The 19,048-nt window shown below is 41.5% G+C and overlaps 1 protein-coding gene and 1 long non-coding RNA gene across 2 annotated transcripts; one reads left to right on the forward strand and one right to left on the reverse strand.

Moving 5' to 3' along the window:
* Positions 1-3,908: 3,908 nt before the first annotated feature.
* On the forward strand, positions 3,909-7,558 carry LOC114786753 (uncharacterized). Its single transcript, XR_003749247.1, has 3 exons — positions 3,909-4,034; positions 6,232-6,379; positions 6,489-7,558. It is a non-coding gene; the product is annotated as an uncharacterized LOC114786753 (long non-coding RNA).
* pex6 (peroxisomal biogenesis factor 6) lies at positions 7,256-17,668 on the reverse strand. The gene is made up of 17 exons (XM_028974168.1): positions 16,493-17,668; positions 15,676-15,845; positions 15,422-15,505; positions 15,201-15,306; positions 14,947-15,083; positions 14,607-14,718; positions 14,316-14,518; positions 13,709-13,895; positions 13,255-13,331; positions 12,572-12,704; positions 12,187-12,392; positions 11,997-12,058; positions 10,432-10,540; positions 9,933-10,049; positions 9,756-9,833; positions 9,505-9,644; positions 7,256-8,021 (listed from the first exon to the last, which is right to left on the reverse strand). Exons 1-17 carry the CDS (start codon positions 17,615-17,617, stop codon positions 7,885-7,887), a joined length of 3,183 nt encoding a protein of 1,060 aa, XP_028830001.1. The 5' UTR covers positions 17,618-17,668; the 3' UTR covers positions 7,256-7,884.
* Between the last annotated feature and the right edge of the window lie 1,380 nt (positions 17,669-19,048).

Raw genomic sequence — 19,048 nt, forward strand, 5'->3', positions numbered from 1 at the left:
GGACGCGGGACGCGAGATCGGTGGGGACGCGGGACGCGAGATCGGTGGGGACGCGAGATCGGTGGGGACGCGGGACGCGAGATCGGTGGGGACGCGGGACGCGAGATCGGTGGGGACGCGAGATCGGTGGGGACGCGGGACGCGACATCGGTGGGGACGCGGGACGCGAGATCGGTGGGGACGCGGGACGCGAGATCGGTGGGGACGCGGGACGCGAGATCGGTGGGGACGCGGGACGCGAGATCGGTGGGGTGGAGGAACCAAGAGGCGGAGAAACGACGCGACCCGCGACAGGAGGAGGTGACATGAAGGACGCAACTTGCGCCAACAGCTCAATAAGTTCACAATTTCACACGAAATTTCTCTATATTGCAGAAAATGAATAAATCATTTCTCAATTTGTCCCCTCCCCATTTCCACAACAGCTCTACCGCGATTAGTCCCGAAAAATGAATTTAATGACTCGAAGATAAAAACATTTATTTCAACTTTCAACCCAACTGTAGCGCATTCATGTCGTCATTTTCAGACACAAATGCACAGTTTGTTACGTTATTATTTTTATTTTTGGTATTTTTTTTTACGTTATTATTTTTATTTTTGGTATTTTTTTTTTACGTTATTATTTTTATTTTTGGTATTTTGAAATACCCAGTCATTTTTGTGATATTTTTTAATTATTATGAGAAAATGACATGATGACCAGGAACCATTAAGTTAAGGTTATGAGATGCAGAGGGTTTAGTTAATGATGCTAAATGCATGTCACTTTTAATAATTTTGTCCCTTTATTTCTGATGGTGCGTAAAATGACTAATTAATGGCCATTAATGAGGCTTTCATGACCTCCAGCTGCATATATGAACGTATCTGCCCCACTTTACTCGTGGGAAAGCAGTATCTTCGTGTCCCTGGTGCTGGTAAGTTCCGGTAAATGTACGTATAAAGCTATAGACTGAAACCTCTCACATGACAAAGAGATGGAAAAGGAACTTGAGCTCCTTTCATGAAGGACAGAAGAATCAGGTCATCCACGATACAACTTACAATTCACCATGCAGCAGAAACCTTAACTGGAATGAAATCTTTAAACTAGAGCTTGATATTATACAGAATTTGAACCTATTACAGGGGGAAGGCGTCAACGTAATTGCTTCACATTCACCCTGATAGCAGAACATGGGAAATGTTCACCTTCTCAAGCATGGAGCAGGTGCCAGATAGGCAGATTCAATAAAACACATATAAGATTTTCAAATTCAGATTTCTGAACAAAAACTAGTTAGTGGGAGGATTCTCTTGCAGTCGGCAGTAACAGAAAAGCTTTGTTTGTCACTGTCAGAGACACAAAAAATGAACCCTTGAGAGACGTGGACCATGCGTCTTACTAAACGTGATTAATAACCCCAGGACGGAGGGTAAACTGATGCGGTAAGGTGGGCTGAACCACAGGCACCTGGCCAGCGTGGATTATTTATCTCAGTTCCACAGTGTTGGAATTTGGAGGACAGGAAATGCCCCATGATGCCCGGTGATGTCCCATGAGACATTCTGAGCAGTGGGACTTCTACTGTTGCTTTTGACGTGATTAAATGCCATATTTCCTCAGAACACATTCATTTCTCACACAATATGGATTCAATCATTATTTTAAAATTCCATGAAGACATTATCTGTGAAGGTTCTCAGTCATCCTGGTCATGGTTATTTCACTGGAAACTGGACCTTCATTCAGCCCTTCCATTCCAGAGGGCTTTCGCAAGTCTGACTGTCTGGTCAGAGAAGCAGGTTTGTAAAGCCTGTGGAATCCTGAAGGTGGAAGTTGGTGGGTGTCTGGGTGTTTTGTCCTTGGGATGGACCAGTTTCTGTCTCAGCGTGTTGCCTGGTTGGAACAGGGACGTTGTGTTCATGGAAAATCCTCCTGAGCTTTTCAGACACCCCTGCAACACAAGGAATGACGACACTTTTACGTTTGTTCTCTTCCCGGTCAGTTGCAGCAGTGCTCTTCTTGGATCTTCTCCTAGGTTTCAGGAAGGCCCAGTTAGGAGATTTCTGAGTGACTCCTTGGTATGTTTGTGTTGCTGTTCTAGTGGGAATCTTTTCTGCCTGGCGGTTCTGATGACTCCCAGCTTGTGTTCCAGAGGGTGCTGGATTTCCTGTACACATCAGTGTTGAGGCTCCTCTACTCCTAAATGTGCCTGTGACGTCTTCTTGAGTGAATTTGATGTTCATGTTGATGTGTTTTAGTCATGACCCAGGTATCATCCACATACCCGAGCCAGTGTCTGGGTGTAATCCCTGGGAACAAGCTCTGCCCTCTACATGGGGCGGTGGTGGCCTAGCGGTTAAGGAAGCGGCTCCATAATCAGAAGGTTCGAATCCTGATCCGCCAAGGTGCCACTGAGCAAAGCACCGTTCCCACACACTGCTCCCCGGGCGCCTGTCATGGTGCCCACTGCTCACTCAGGGTGATGGTTAAATGCAGAGGACAAATTTCACTGTGTGCACCGTGTGCTGTGCATCACATGTGACAATCACTTCACTTCTTCTTTCATGTGGAGATTAGCCACAATGGGGGACACAGGTGAACCCCTGGCACACCCGTGTTTATGTCTGTAAAAACAGTCATTGTACTTGAAATATGTGATGGTGAGACACCATCTGGTTCTGTCAGAGAGGGTACTGTCTTAAACTACCACCGGGGTGGTAGTAGTCTATGAACCAGAAGACCCAGGTTCAAACCCCACTTACTACCATCGTGTCCCTGAGCAGGACACGTAATCCTGAGTGTCTCCAGGGGGGGACTGTCCCTGTAACTACTGGTTGTAAGGCGCTCTGGATAAGGGCGTCTGGTAAATGCTGTAAATGTAAATGAAACTGATGAACTGACAGCTTCCATTGCTGCTCCCTGGTCTGCTGGGCCAGGATGAAGGACGTCATTGTGGTCTCCTGCTTGGAAATACAGTCACCTGACTGGGCGGAGGCACAGCAGCTCTACCTCCTTTAGAGAAGCATTGGTGTCTGGATTCGGCTGCTGTGACATCTTCATCCTAGAGGGCCAACAAGTTGTCGTGGGGTAGTGTGTAACATCTGTTCTACCTCATGTTGTGTCGATCAGTTCATTTACAAGCATGGTCCACGTCCTCCTTCTGATGCATTTTAGCACCTTTCTGGTGGGACTGGATGAAAATTAACGCTGGACAGTAAAACGGTTTGGCCAATTTAGCCAACTGAGAGAAAAATGGATTTGTTTCTCTCACAGTTGTCTGTAAGATCAGTTACAAGCAGAATTAAATCTGGCTTGGACATTATTAATTTTTGGACTTAATGTTATCTTGATACTGAGGGGGTTTTAATGTGAAGGGCTAATTAAATTGCAATGTGCCATAGACCAGTCCTCTTTATTATTTTTACTAATGCTACATGGAATGGACGTCTAGACCAGCTGAAAGGTTCTAGTGATATTAAGGGTTAAGATGAAGACTGCATGGGGCTCCAGTCATGTTTTCAGACACAAACTGAATCAGAACTAGTTCCACAACATGATCTGACTAATTTTATCCAAGTAAAGCTTGTTTCCTGACTACACATTCAAGCTTTTAATTAATCGTGCGCTAGCAAAAGTTGGAATAAAACCAGGTCCTTGGGGAACTGTAGCTTGGCTGACCTTTGCCTGCATTGTTTGTTTAATACAGTTGAAACACTGGCTGCCATGGAAACCCATGAAATGGCTGCTTTGATTGGCTGGGCAGCCAGGATCATCCATTGCCCTCAGTAGTGAGAAGTGCTGAGTGGACCCTCCTTTTAAAAACCCACCAACCAACCCTGTCCCAACCACCCTCTGGCCCCCCTCGGTCTCACCAACACCACCCCGCCCAGGGAGTTCATGGCCTCCTATTATTTAGCAGATTTGTTTTCGCATCCTGGATGAACTTTCTAGTGTGAGTGCAAAAAAAGAAACTCCATTAGGGATCATATATGCACCTTTGCAGGGAAGTGGGGGGCATAACCTGACAAATGTGTGGGGTCAGTTGGTAAGGACTGGTTTTCTGTTTCATTTTTCCTGCTTAGGATGTTTACGGGTGAGGATTTTGAAGAGAAACGTAACTATTCTGTTGTTGGACATTATCCAGTTCGTACAGTTCTGTTAATACAGAGTCTGGATGCTTGTGTAGACGACCATACCAAAATCATTGTATTATGTATTACCATTGCATTTCAGTGTTAACATATGAACTTGGTTATATAAAAAGAAAATTACAATTTATGATAAGATTCTTAATCTTAAGATTTATGGCGATTTACCTATTACTACACTGCAATTACTTTTGTATTCTCTGCATTTTCCAGTGACTTTTTGACAGCTACTGAAATGAGGAACGTGTAAATGGAATGAGATGTAATGCCATGAAAATGCCACCTACATGGGTGGACATGTCCAGATAAACTAGTGTTAAGAGCTGATTTATCTCGAACTGGATTAAAACTACAGGTTCTGGTCAGTAATGCACCTAATAAGCAAAGCTAGGAATGTGGATGAAATACATGTTATCAAAGGGGAACATGCAGATTCAGTTCAATATTTAATGATAAATGGATTTAGAGCAACTTTTATTTAGTGAGATTGAAAATACCATGTGATGAGGGGTGATTGGAGATAAGAAGCAAGATTAGACTGCTTTGGTAGAACAAATTCACTGATCTTCAGAGTGACCTCAGAAACCCCCTCCCACCCATAAAATGTGACATGTGACATGAGAGGCATCTGTGTCACCTTGAGGCTCTTTCTTCAGCTGATCATTGAAGATATTTTTTTTTTGCAGAACTCTTTGATTTAAAAAGGTTTATAAAGGTGAAAAAAGTAATATTTACATTTATTGTATTTAAAGAGGTGTGTGTTACTGTCAATTTATTAACAGAAGGTCAAGACTGTAATGATTGTGCTTCCATGAGTAGTTGAGGAAATGATTTTTTTAAGGACTAATTTGAGGACTAAGAAAGACAGTGTGAAATACTACTTTGAGCCTTTAAAGCTAATAAATAAAACAGCCACGTCTTACACTGAACTTATTGCTTTTCCAAAAGAACTTTCTATTGATATCTGGATGCTTTTTTTTACCATATTCATTTTACCAATATTCCTTCAGATATTCAGAGCAGAGTGTGACTAACTTTAGACTGACTGGCACTTGGAAAAGTACAGAGAGGGGACGTTGGGGACGGCTGGGCAATGGGGCAGAAAACAATGTTGCATTCAGTACATTTAACATCAAGCCCCTGCAGAGGCAAACAACAAAAGCCTCAGCAAGGTCCAACCGCATCTAAACATTGCTAGATCTCTCTCCGCCGGCACCGCAGTGCTCAACCAGCAGAAGCTTTTTATCATTTCCATCATGCTCAGCAGCCAGACCTTGGTCTGACCCAACATAACATGGACCAAATTGGTGGTGTTTTGTGGCTGCATTGAGAAAAGCTTATTAATCAGTTAAGACTGGAGCTATGGTGCTTTGTTAAGGAGTGTTGCTGACTGGGGTACAGCACTGATATCCAGACAGGCTGCAATTTTGTTTAGCAATAAAAAAAGTGAAGATTTGAGGGGAAAAAAAGCCAAGTTATATTATGGTTATCAGCAAGTTATATGTATGTGACACTTATTCAAGCAGGACCAACAGAAAAGGCAGTGAAAGGAAGAAGCACTTGACTGCTAAGTCAAGACATGTCCACATACCAAATAATGAAGTTTAATATTATGCATGCTGAAGTATGCCGTTATAGAAGAGAACACGTCATCCAAAGGCACTTAAATTCCCGAATAACAGACAGTTTGGGGTTTATTGCTCAGTGTAAGAATGTGGGATTTGACCCTGATACCAACACAAGTACCACAGAGCAGTGGTTAAGCCATAAATTATGCCAAATTATTCAAATGTGTGTTCAAGTATGAATTAAAAATCACTGAACTATATCAATAACCTTGCTATTTCTTTTCCTGATCCATGCACAGAAAGGTATTTATTAGCCACCAGGGTTTTGTATAAAGGATCCAGTGCGAACTGGATAATGAGGGCATCATTTGGATTTAGCTATTGAGTTAGTTGTTCCAGTTGGCCAGATGAAGGGAAGAGGTCATAATAATAATAATAATAAAGTTATTATCTCCTCGGTTCGAATATAAACCTGCATTTAGGCACTTTTAGTATAACAGAACTAACTTTCTGCATCTCTCTGCAGGTTTCCCAAGGGCACGCTACTGAGAAGCTGGCTCACCAAGTCCCGGCCCAGACTGCTGTTGCTCATTGCAGGCTTGAAGAGGCCTCAGGTGACACTCATGCGGAGGAAAAGGATGAAGCGCACAAAAGTAGCAAAGGCCACGTAAGCGGTAAATATGGCTACTGTTTGTCCAAAGAGAATTTGCATTTAAGGATCTTTTGAACTAAAGTAAAAATACCCAAACTAGAAAAATCTACAACCAGCAAATTATGTTTCAGAACCTGCAATCGAATGCCACATTTCACTTGAAATCTTGACCCTGACAATGACTCTGCCTGGATTACACATGGATGACCAAGACACGGAACAACTATGTTTTCAATCTCTGCTAATCCAACGAACTAAAAAGCGACGCAAAGTGAGGAGGGCGGTGAGACGACTGTTGGTTGTGACAAGCAGGGACCGGCCACAGAAATCCAGACCCCCAGATTAACGGAGAGCTCCTTCTAGACCAGCCCCCTTGTACATCTCTCCTCTTAAAAATACACTTCTGTTATGGTTCATTATACTTCAATGAGTGTGTCTGTACATTATTTACATTTCAGAGGACGCCGGACCTCTTGAAAGAGAAACTGTGCGTTCTTCTGGCATTTTTAATTTCTCAATACGTTCCTGTTTGAGATAAAAACAGAAAAGACACCTTTAAAAGGTGTTTCTTCTACTGAGTTATAACTGATTGCTTAAATCTCAGCAACATTCTCATTGATTATAAAGAAAAAAGAAAAATGAAAATAGAATGTATACGATTATGCTCACATACATCCACAGACTGATTTCTGCTGGAAAATCTCTGGTCATTAATAAAATCCAGCAATAAAGAAAGACATGAAACTTAGTTTCCAATCCAATAATAACTAAGTTACTAAAGGGCAGCTCATTTCCGCATTAAATTCACATCTGAGTAATAATGCGAACTATGATAATAGTTTTCTCTAGTTAACAAAACTATAAATTAAATAAACTTGCCAACATTTATAATAAGCTGTTCTTTTGTGCCCTTTATGTGAACATATCGTCACGGTACTCGTCCATTTGTTTTTACATTTATATACAATTAGTACTCAATTTCATTACTTAAAACAGATAATTGGAAAATGTTTGGAAATATAAAATAACTTCATATATTCAGTTTTCTATAAACAATCAATTTTATCAATCCCTGTACATTTTTCATTTTTACAGTTTATCTGACAATTTGTATAAAGCCAGAACAGTATTTTTCTTCTATTGATGCCTTTTTCTGATTGCTTACATTAAAACAAAATGCAAAACACTTAATTTGTGTTAATGCCATTAAAAAATTAATTGCAACATTACTGCTAAACATTTCACTTTTAATGTTTTAGTCAAATCAAAGCATGGCATCAAGTCAAAATATTCAATATAAAGAATCATTATGCGTAAAGAGAGCAATGTTAAAACCATTGGTCATGTATATTGATATATTGTCTGTTTTAAATTAAGGACAGACCTCTAAGGTATCCATAAAAAGCAGATTTTGTTCTTATTTAGTATATTTGAGGTCTTGTGCATATTCACTAAACCACAAGTCCTCCATAACAGTGGGATTTGTTAATAGCACAGCTTGATTGATCTGAATCCAGGTGGTTGGTGTTATTTTGCAGTGAATTTCTGCTGGATATGTTTGTACTTGAGAAGTTCTTGTTCAGACACAGAAGGCTGTAGACCTTGCAGGGCTTCCTCAAAGTCTTCAACACAAAGCAAGAGATTCCCATCTTCTACCTCCACACCTGAGGAGGGACAGACAGAAAAAAATATTTTATTGTGGGAAAGAAGGAAATGTGGGAAAGAAGAGGAACGCTAAACAAAAGCATATTTAAAGAGAAAGTGAAAGAAGGGTGGTTTCTAGATCAGGGTTTGAGCAGAATTTAAGATTCATGGATTCAGGCTAAATTAAATATATATGGATCATGTTTTTTCACCTATCATTCATTAGGCTGTACTAGTTTGAAATAGTACATTTAAATTTGTACATAGCTGAGTGGTTTGATTATTGGCTAAATGTGATTTTTTTTTTTTTATTTGAAAGATTTTCATGTGACTTCCAAACCTTTTGCACTTAAGTAAAATATTCTCTGAATGTATGGTGAGTCTTACTGTGTGCATTACTACTGAAATACTGCAGTTCTCCCTGACATTAAGCAGTTAGGAAACATTCATGTATTACTGTAAACCGCATTAAAAAAGAAAACTCATCCAGATACAGACCAAACCATGCGTGCATATTTCAAATTGTGGAGGCAATAGGTTATCAGAATTCTGTATAGGAAAAAGAACAAGGCACAGACCTCTAAATACAGTGGTAGTAGCCTAGTGGGTAACACAATTGCCTATGAACCAGAAGACCCAGGTTCAAACAGCGTACTACCATTGTGTCCCTGAGCAAGACACTTAACCCTGAGTGTCTCCGGGGGGGGACTGTCCCTGTAACTACTGATTGTAAGTCGCTTTGGATAAGAGCGTCTGGCAAATGCCTTAAATGTAAATGTACATCCAAGATGTTTGAACCAGATACGGGGCAGTGGTGGCCTAGCGGGTAAGGAAGCAGCCCCGTAATCAGAAGGTTGCCGGTTCGAATCCCGATCCGCCAAGGTGCCACTGAGCAAAGCACCGTCCCCACACACTGCGCTTGTCATGGCTGCCCACTGCTCACTCAGGGTGATGGTTAAATGCAGAGGACAAATTTCACTGTGTGCACCGTGTGCTGTGCTGCTGTGTATCACATGTGACAATCACTTCACTTAACTTAAAAGATAGCACATGGTTGGATTGGATTAGAAGGGTGGATCATTTGGACTGGACTACGCCCTACATGCTGGATCTCACTGAAGACTTGGTGGGCAATTCAACATCTTATACACTTCAAAAAAGTTATTAAACTATTGCCTTTTATTTGCGAATACACGGCCGTAAAAAAAAAAAAAAAAAAAAAAAAAAAAGCCATAAATTGAACAAAACATGCTCTACACAAAAAAAGGTTAAATAATGAACAACTTACAAACATCATAATTTAAAGTATTTTTATGAATATATATTTGAACTATTTATAGCATTTCTGTTTGAATTTAATTTTCTTTACCTCAACACATGCCCTGACCCAGAACACCCAGAAAAATGGTGACGTGAATGTATAGTTGGACATGATCATGTGGCGAACCCATACGTAGCAGTAACAACTTGGCCCTGAAAAAAAATGTGCTGAAAAATGCTGACCTTCATTGATGCGTAAGATCTTCCTTTTGATTGCAGCCATCATAGCATCGGAGCAGAGGGCATAGATATCAGCACCAGTAATCTGCGATGGACAATGCTCGATCACCTTATCCAGGTCCACACCAGGATCTAGTCTGAACCTGCAAGTTTTAAAAATATCTTAACAATCTTATACCAGCGTGCCTAACGAACATCAACTCCATCTCCATTCAAACACATTGATTTAGGACAGTCCAATAAAGAAGGCTTACTTTCTTGTTATGGCCTTTAGGACCTGCATCTGTGACAATTTGTCCTCATTAACCCCCACATAGACCAGTTTTTCAAATCTGCAATGTAAAGCAATCTTGAGATCTCTGAAAAAGATTGGACACAGCTGGTAGCGCAGTAATGAATAGTTAATACTGAAGGTATAATTCCCTTCTCACCGGCCAGGCCTGAGCAGTGACTGGTCGAGCAAGTCTGGGCGGTTGGTGGCTCCAATTACAAACACGTCACCAGTAGAATGTAAACCATCAAGCTCTGCCAGCAACTGCGATACAACCCTATAGTCATCCAAACATTCATTAATGAGCTATTAATGAAATGTGATAAGACGACTCACAGGACTCACATATGAAGCATTTGCACATATTTATGCCACTACAAATATTTCTGTATAAGCATTGAAGTCATTTGCACAGCTTCACTTTACACATTTGCATTACACAATAAATATTTTACTAAAAATATTTTCCTACTCGTTGCATATAATTTATGTTTAAAAACACACATTTGTAATTATTGTTTATAATGTGCAATATTTGCATATTTGTAATATTGAGGTCCGCAGCAGTCGCACAAGCATTTCACTGCATATCATACCATGTATGACTGTGTACGTGACGTATAAATTTTGAATTTAAAGAGAGTGAGAAAGACATTCACCTGTCCATGAGTCCCCCAGAGTCTCCACTGTGACCTCTGTTTGGAGCAAGAGAGTCCAGCTCATCAAAGAAGATTATGCAGGGAGCCGCTGACCTGGCTTTAGAAAACACTGGAAGAGTGAAAAATATGAATTAAAGCTGGAATCATTTTCTACAGTTATCAAAATAATGTCAAGAATATAACCATGTAGACGTTGGGCCCTGTTCTCTCTATCCAATGGCCAAGTGCTGCTTCATTTAAGATGGGACATACCAGCACAAAGCTCTAGATTGAGTGTTTGTGCATTGCGCTTAGTGCAAAAAGGAGCAATGCCATGCACACATGAAAGAAACACCAAAACGGACTGATATTTTATCTAATAGGAAAATGAATCCAAATAGAATGTGAAAAAACAGATCATCATGTAACAGACATACATTAAGATTAAAAAAAGATTATATATGAATAATTGAAAATATTTTTACAGTTTCAGCAAGTTTCTGATAAATGATGAATGTTCCACATTCTTCTTATACTACCTTTCTTTTGATGACAACCCTCTTCCAAAAGTTTTTTTTTTTTTTTTTAAACAAATTCCCTTTATTGGACTAACAGTCAAACACTGTAGCCGATATGCAAGTATATATTTTTATTTCAGGTTTAAAAATGCTGGCAGGTTCCTAAAACAATATTGCTGGTAGTAGCCTAGCGGGTAAAACACTCGCCTGTGAACCAGAAGACCCAGGTTCAAATCCCACTTACTACCATTGTGTCCCTGAGCAAGACACTTAACCCTGAGTGTCTCCTGGGGGACTGTCCCTGTAACTACTGATTGTAAGTCGCTCTGGATAAGGGCGTCTGATAAATGCTGTAAATGTAAATGTAAATGACACTGGACTACATTCTGGACTTCTCCAACCCTACAACTGTAGGACTTATTATTATATCATCCCCAACCCTGCACTGACACCATTTGCAGGCTCACTCTACCCTGGAAGGGGGGTCCCTCTCTGTATCACTCTACCTTGGAAGGGGGGTCCCTCTCTGTATCACTCTACCCTGGAAGGGGGGTCTGTATCACTCTCTGTATCACTCTACCCTGGAAGGGGGGTCCCTCTCTGTATCACTCTACCCTGGAAGGGGGGTCCCTCTCTGTATCACTCTACCCTGGAAGGGGGGTCCCTCTCTGTATCACTCTACCTTGGAAGGGGGGTCCCTCTCTGTATCACTCTTTCCCAACGTTTCTTCATTTTTTTTTCTCTCTCCTAGAGTTTTTTTTGTGTTGCAGAAGGGTCAAGTGTGGATTTTTGTGTACATTTGTATACAGTTTGTGGCACCCAGATGTAAATATTTTATTATATCTTTATTTAAAAATGTACCACAATAAATTTTTTTTAAAGCTATTTAATTAGCATGATGTCAATTATAACAGGAGTTCAACATGATGTCAGTGAATAGAATCTGTGGTCCAGTCTGGGTTTGATCAGTTCTATGATTTATATACAGATGAGTCCATAAATAAGTGAAAGAATTTCTTTATTAGTTAATAAAATAATAATAATAAAAAAATACATATTTTTCCTTACCCTCTCTAATGTTCTCTTCACTTTTGCCAACATACATGTTGATCAACTCTGGACCTTTCACACTAAGTGAAGGAAGCAAAAAAAGGTTATTTTATGATGTCACTTTCATGAAGACTAAGACAGTATTGACCATGACTGAAAACTGCTCAGACTCAGAGCATGTGTAGCGTGTTGCAGATAAATGGAACACCTGAGGAAGGTCATGGAACATTCTGTGGCTACAGCCTTGGCCAACAGGGTTTTGCCAGTTCCAGGTGGTCCATAGAGGAGCAGTCCAGAGCGCCGAAGGCCCAGTGAAACCAGCTCGGACTGTTCCAGAGGAAGCTGTATTGTGTCCAGAATCTCTCTCTTCACCTGTTGCAGGCCTCCAACGTCCTCCCAGCTCACCAATGGTATCTGATAGTACAGAGCACAAAGCAACAGATCTCACATTCATGCAGAGGCTGAAATTAGACCAGTTCAATCTCTAGAGATGAGCATTCTGAACACATGCAACGTAGTTCTGATCAAGGACTGAAAAAGTCCTGGACTGTAAGTAGTTGCCCAGAAGACTCCTGCAGACTTTTTTGTTTTACTTTTGGAGCTCCGATGGTGTGAGAGTGGGCGTCCTGCAGGAACTTCAGCGCTGAGCTAAAGTCATCCCCTACAATCGTCACTCCAGAGAAACACAGATCTTCCTCCTGCCGTAAGCTTGCCCCGTCTGGAAAACTACATACACCAGACAACACTTTAGTGTAATATCCACTTAGCAGAACTCAAATATTACAATCTTACATCGTCCCAATAAAGATTCAAGTCATTTATGATTAAGTTTCTCCGCATACTGAGTCTCAATCCCATACAGCACACCGCTGCAAAAGTAAAAATCTGTGTCCAGGGTTCCAGAATGTGAAGTGAATGTCATTATTGTGCACTGCAGGCACAGCACACAATAACACACATTGAAATGTGTTCTCTGTGCCCGCGGAGAGGTCTGGGGATGGCACCTTGGTGGTTCCATTACCCGCTAGGCCACCACTGCCCCAATTAACATCTGCATGATTTAACTTGAACTGTGGATTTGGTTCGACTGAATTAAAACATTTGTCACTGACATGACAAGTGCCTGTTGGGTTTGCTACCGTTTCCACTTTTTAAAATATTTCCACACCCCTGATCCCATTCAACCCTATCCAACATGGACTGAGTTATCCCTCGATAGCACCAAATTAGTTTGATAATCGTCGCCAAAATGGTTATATTGCAGAAAAAAGCGCACCAGGTCTTTAGAATCCTTCCTTGAGCTGATCTGCCAGCCTGGGTCAGCAAAGCATTGAAATCAGCCAGATGAAAGCCCTAAGAAGACAGACACATATCGTGAAACACTGATTTCAGCACCATTCTGTTGGCCATGGATAAGTACGTCATGTACGTCATCTTTTCCCACACCTGACTAAACAATTAAACTCTAATCTGCATTAACATTATGTAGACAAGAACTTCACTCACATGCACTGTACCTGTGTCATGTGATGTGACAATAAAAGCAACTTGATACTCTGTATTAGGAAGCAAGTGAACCTAAATGACTTCGATGCTAGTCATGGCATCTCCAAAACGGCCTAATCTCTTCCTAATCTACCAGAACCTACCAAATATTTTCTAAGGTTATCTGCTCAACTCAAAAGTGGAGTACAGCAAAAAGGTTGGTAGTGCACCAGATGCCACCTCACCGCTGTATGTTTCGCGATTTTGTCCAGGTTGACATCTTTTCCAAGGGGCTTTCCTTCACTGAGAGCAGCCATCAGTAACCTTCTCTGCTCTTCTGTGGGGTTTTCTATGGCTACCTGGTGGACAAATGCTGCCACCACATCCGCGGACAAGTCTTCTGGTGTATTGACAGTAGCAATCACTATGATGCTGTCATTGATATAGAGAATAAAAAAAACGATTATTTACAATTAAACCAGGATCAGGACCTTGGTGTAAATCCTTCCACTACCGTCTTCATCATTATGTACAATATAAAATACAGAATTAGTACTTTTTACAGATCCGCCACAAATATTCTTCTCATCCCTTTTATTGTTTTTTCTATTTTCAAGCCATGCTGCTTTTCTAACATCTGAGGTCTTCCTGCAAGTTTGCCTTTTATGATGTTGACATTCTGTTTTTTTTTTTTTTTTACTTTTTGACATAGCACTGGGAATAACCACCATTTTTTGCCGCCTTGCTTGTTAAAGGCACCAAAGACTCCAGACCATGCATGCTCCAGATAAAAAGAGAGGGACCCTACTGCTTCTAATAAGTTGCATTTCTAATCAGGGTGAAATTATTTACCTGTTTGAGGTTTTTCTTATGAGCTGACAAAGGGCAGCCGCCACTCTGGAATCTACGCACGTTCCATCTCGCAAATGACCCAGTACCTGCAGGTTCCTAAGCAACAGAACACACGGCTGGTACAGCTCCGCCCTGCTGAAGGCGGACTTCATTTTGACCTCACACGTGGCTGCTGTGTCGGCACAGAGGGTAACACAGTCCGTCTGCAGACAGAGAGAGACCAGGGCCGTGTTGGTGACAGCGCCAGAGCCTTTTATGCCCGTTGTACATGTGACCCATCAACGCTGTTACCATGGTTACATGTAGGTGAAGCCTCCGACAGGCTGACCTGACAGCTGTGACCTTGCCACTTCCACTGGGACCTGAAAGTAGGACTGTACAGCTTCTTCTAAAAGTGCAACATCTAATAAAAGCATTACAAAGAATAAAAATGAGATGCACATACACACATGGGCAAGAACCTGTGGGCTTTAGCCTTTCTATTTCATCCAACCATATAATAATTTGAATAAATTGTTTAGCTAGTTAATAGTAGTAGTTTGCTGAAGAAGACAACATTGAATAATTTATACAGACATGCAGTGATATTATTTAGATTTGGAAATGTTCCTACGGCCTCTTCAGTACTGACCTCTCCTTCAGATGGGGCTGAATAATTGTTACTAGATGCTCTACAGTGCTGCAAAGACCACAGGGTGACAAGCTCCTCCAGAACGAATCGTCTTCATCAGAACTGGACCATGGTGCTAAGGTATTAGTGCTGCCCTCCTGTACACATACGTTTTTTTTTTATAAAATATTTTAAAATATTCATTATAGAAGGTCTTATCTAATCATAAAGGTTTTTTTTAAACCAACCAGCAGCCCTAATATATTCCATAATACCATGTATAGGGAGGTGTGAACTGTGTCGGCCAGGTAGACACCCAAATCCTCCTCCTCTTCAGTCCCCTCCAAAACTTTCTTCACTTTAAAATATAACACTGGCCAACTATTAAAAAGAAAAAATCATTTTACATGACAATGACATTTGCAGTTAAATGTTGAACTGATTCATCCTCAACTGACAATGTGTGATGTCATCCTCTGTGAGACTGGATAGATACCTCGTGATTTCCTCAGAAACGCTCCTCAAAAACTCAGGATGTCGAGCAGTAGGAACACCGAACACGGCGCCCTTCTGCACAAGCCTAGAAAACATTGAAAGAACACAAATAAGCATGATAAACGTAATACTATATGGTAAAGTGTTATGCAAATTATTAAAAATGTTCCATCATTTGACTGCTTTAAGAGACATAAGAACAAAAGCAGAATAGCAATTGTACTTGTTTTAATCTGGAAGCAGTAGCACAGTAACCTGGGTAATGTGAAATAATCAAAGAGAATGCGGTCAAAGGGTCCATGACAACTGTACTCTGGTGATCTGACCACCTCAACGTGGAGCTCTTTGGTAAATGGGGGTGAAGCCGAGCGCGGAAAACTCTCTGATTTGTGGAAGTCAGACTCCGCAAGAGGTTTACTCCATCTCTGTAGGAACCAGAACAGGAATATACTTACAATTCAATATATTGCAGTCTATATATACACACACACAGTGTGCACAATTATTATGTAAGTGGGTATTTTGAACATATCATGATTTACATACATATATACCTACTCCAGGCTGTATAACTTGAATGCTAATTGGACTGAAGCATATTAGGTGATGTGCATTTGTGTAATGAGGGAGGGTGTGGCCTAAGCAGATCAACACCCTATATTAAGATGTACATAATTATTCGGCATCTACTTTTCCACAGGCAGTGATTTAACTTACTCAGACGAGTCAAAAAAAGGCTGTCAGGGTGATGCAGCATTGAAAACTATTTGGGTGTAATAATGACATGGTCCCCTTCCTCACCAGACGAATTTCTGGGCCCTTCTTAAACGGGAGATTTAAGGGGATGGAAAACCGTGTCTGGGTGGCTGAAGGGTCACCAAAACATTTATTTTAAATGACAAATGAGACATTTCTTTAATGACCTAAATAAACTAGTGAAATGGGAAAACGAATAGTTGTCTAATAATTGTGCACACACGTTTACACTCGCAGTTCCTTTGGTTTCAGGTTTATTAACATTTTGGATTGCCTGATAGGACTGTATTAGTATTAACAGTAATTATTTATTTACCTTAATTTTAATGGCCATGTTTCCTACTGGCACTGGATCTCCATTCGACAGATTGAACCACAGAACCGGAGAGATCATCCCCACTTGATCATGGAAATCTTTGTCAGGAAGGTCTACCACCACGACTAACATGAGATGTTTGTTTCTCCTGCCGATGGCGGCTCCCTTAGCTCCCTGCTCGGGGCTTTGCCTCTGGTCACAGTTGGCTAAAAATCTGTCTGCATGGGAGGTAAGTGCAGACACATGAACCCACTCGCCGTTAAACAAGCCAATTTTGCGCAGCAGGTTCTTTTCCACAAAGAGGCAGCTGTCAAAGTCCAATGCAGCTTCCTGACCCTGGCGAAACATGATTCCACCCTTCCTGTGCAAGTTCACCACATCCACAACCCTGACATCAATCTTGCACTCGAGAGCTTCCATAAAAGTGGTGAATTCGGAGTTAAACATCAGTTTACTGTGTAATAAAGAGCTTCCTACACTCAGACTATGAGCATAGTGAGCGAAATCAGACACCACCATGCATGAGCTGCTCAGCTGCTCCACTTCACCGAGGTTTTGGCCCAAATCCCCGCAGCAAGTGACAAGGACGCTGGTGTGGACAGTCACCACTCCCTGCGTGACAGGGCCGCACTCCAACACGACCAGATCGGCGAGCTGCTGCGGCGGCACCAGCAGCGGCTCCCCCTGCCGGAGCAGCAGCGTGTTCCGGGCGGCCAGTGGCAGCAGGGCGCCGGAGAAGCTGTCGCTCGCCGCCCACCTGAAGCTCTGCCGGCTCCGGGCACCGAGCACGACCCTGGAGAGGCCGACCGGCGCCACCGGACGCGCCGCCATGCGGGTACCGTGGTGAAGACCGTGATGGCGGAGAAACGCTTTACTAGTAAATATCGGTAAAGCGCCGCCGCTGCTGCTGTTTAAGGTCGGTGTTTCTTCTTCTGTGGTCAGGTGGACGCTTAGCATGATCCTGCTTACACACTGATGGCGCACAGGCGACAGTACCAGTGCAGGGACGGAGTCGGCGCAGCCTGGAAATACGCGGTCAAAGTGCGGCTTACTGCCGAGAACCTGCAGAGGGTGAAGCTCGCATGGAAAGGGGTCTAAACAGCGCAACTCTACTTCGGCCGCCATGCTGGACGGCAGCGTCTTCTTCTTCGGTGGTGGAGTTGAAACGGCAGGTGACGCCGGCTTGCTGCTCACTGCTGCCACCGTCTGGTGGAGGTTTAGCATGATCCTGCTTACACACTGATGGCGCACAGGCGACAGTACCAGTGCAGGAATGATTAATAATAATTAATAATGGAATTATTAATCAGTAAATCAATTAATGCCTTAAATCTATGTCCTCTGATGTGATTTTTCAACACGAGACCCTCTTGAAAAATAGTGCTCAACATCTAATTAGATCTAGGCGTGTTGGGTAGTCATTTCATTCCATATTAAATTCCAAGACCAATAATTATACGTAAATTATTACAATTTCAGATAGAACATCAGATAGACATATCATTGTGGGGGGTGAAAACTACTCAAAGCCATTACTCCTAGTTAATATGTATGGACCAAACTTAAACAGTCCTGACATTTTAAAAACAAATCATTGAGTTGGTTTTACAAACCCCACTTACTACCATCGTGTCCCTGAGCAGGACACTTAACCTGAGTGTCTCAGGGGGACTGTCCCTGTAACTACTGATTGTAAGGTGCTCTGAATAAGGGCGTCGGGTAAATGCCATAAATTGTAAAATGTTATTACTATTTCAACTGTGACTTTGACCCATACCCAGATCGATCCTCATTCGAGAAATATTCAGCAGTGAGCTCCAGCGATGTTAGGGTTAGGCCTATGACATATGCTGTACTAGGTTTATGAGATAATTTTGTTGATCACATTATTACTACTATAGCTGGTCACTGGCCAATAACTTTTAAATGAACTCTTGAGGACTTGGCCAGTCATATACATACTGGAAATTAAATCCACTCCAGTTGAGTAGGCCAAAATGTTGTGGATTTCTACAACTACAAATTAAAACTTTTATTTTTTTAATTCAGTGACACACCACAAAAAAACCCACTGTTGCTCTGAGACACATTTATAGCTTAAACCGGATAAAAACGGACAATTACCAATCCCTCTCTAAATTAAACCCTGGAAAGGACACTCTAGAATGAATTATTTCTAGAAATGCATAATCCCCGAATCCAGGTGTGAAAAAGTTGTTGTATCTTTCCCACAAAGACTCATGGCTGGATTAGAAAGGGTCTGAATACCATTAGGACCATTTGATATTTTCTTTGTTAATAAATCTGAAAAATGTCTGTGTTTTCTGTCAATATGGGGTGATGTGTGTACATTAATGAGGAAAATGAACTTAAATGATTCAGCAAATGGCTGCAATATAACAAAGAGTGAAACATTTAAGAGGTCTGAATACTTTTTGTATCTCAATAATAGCAGGAATTGGAGAAAAAACAGCCTATTTAAGACGGCTTGTTTAAACTGAACTCATTTAGAACCTACATGTACAGTTAATTATAGCAATTAGAACATTATTAGAG

This window comes from Denticeps clupeoides, chromosome 3 (genome assembly GCF_900700375.1).
Source record: "Denticeps clupeoides chromosome 3, fDenClu1.1, whole genome shotgun sequence".
Lineage (NCBI taxonomy): Eukaryota > Metazoa > Chordata > Actinopteri > Clupeiformes > Denticipitidae > Denticeps > Denticeps clupeoides.

What these genes read in the sequence shown, in the direction of transcription:
- pex6 (XM_028974168.1), bottom strand. Translation starts at nt 17,617, where the DNA reads ATGGCGGCCGAAGTAGAGTTGCGCTGTTTAGACCCCTTTCCATGCGAG. An exon ending in ATAAGAAAAACCTCAAACAG is followed by an intron (nt 13,896 to 14,315) that starts GTAAATAATTTC and finishes TATCAATGACAG; the next exon opens with CATCATAGTGATTGCTACTG. An exon ending in GGAAGGATTCTAAAGACCTG is followed by an intron (nt 12,705 to 13,254) that starts GTGCGCTTTTTT and finishes TGGTGTATGTAG; the next exon opens with TTTTCCAGACGGGGCAAGCT.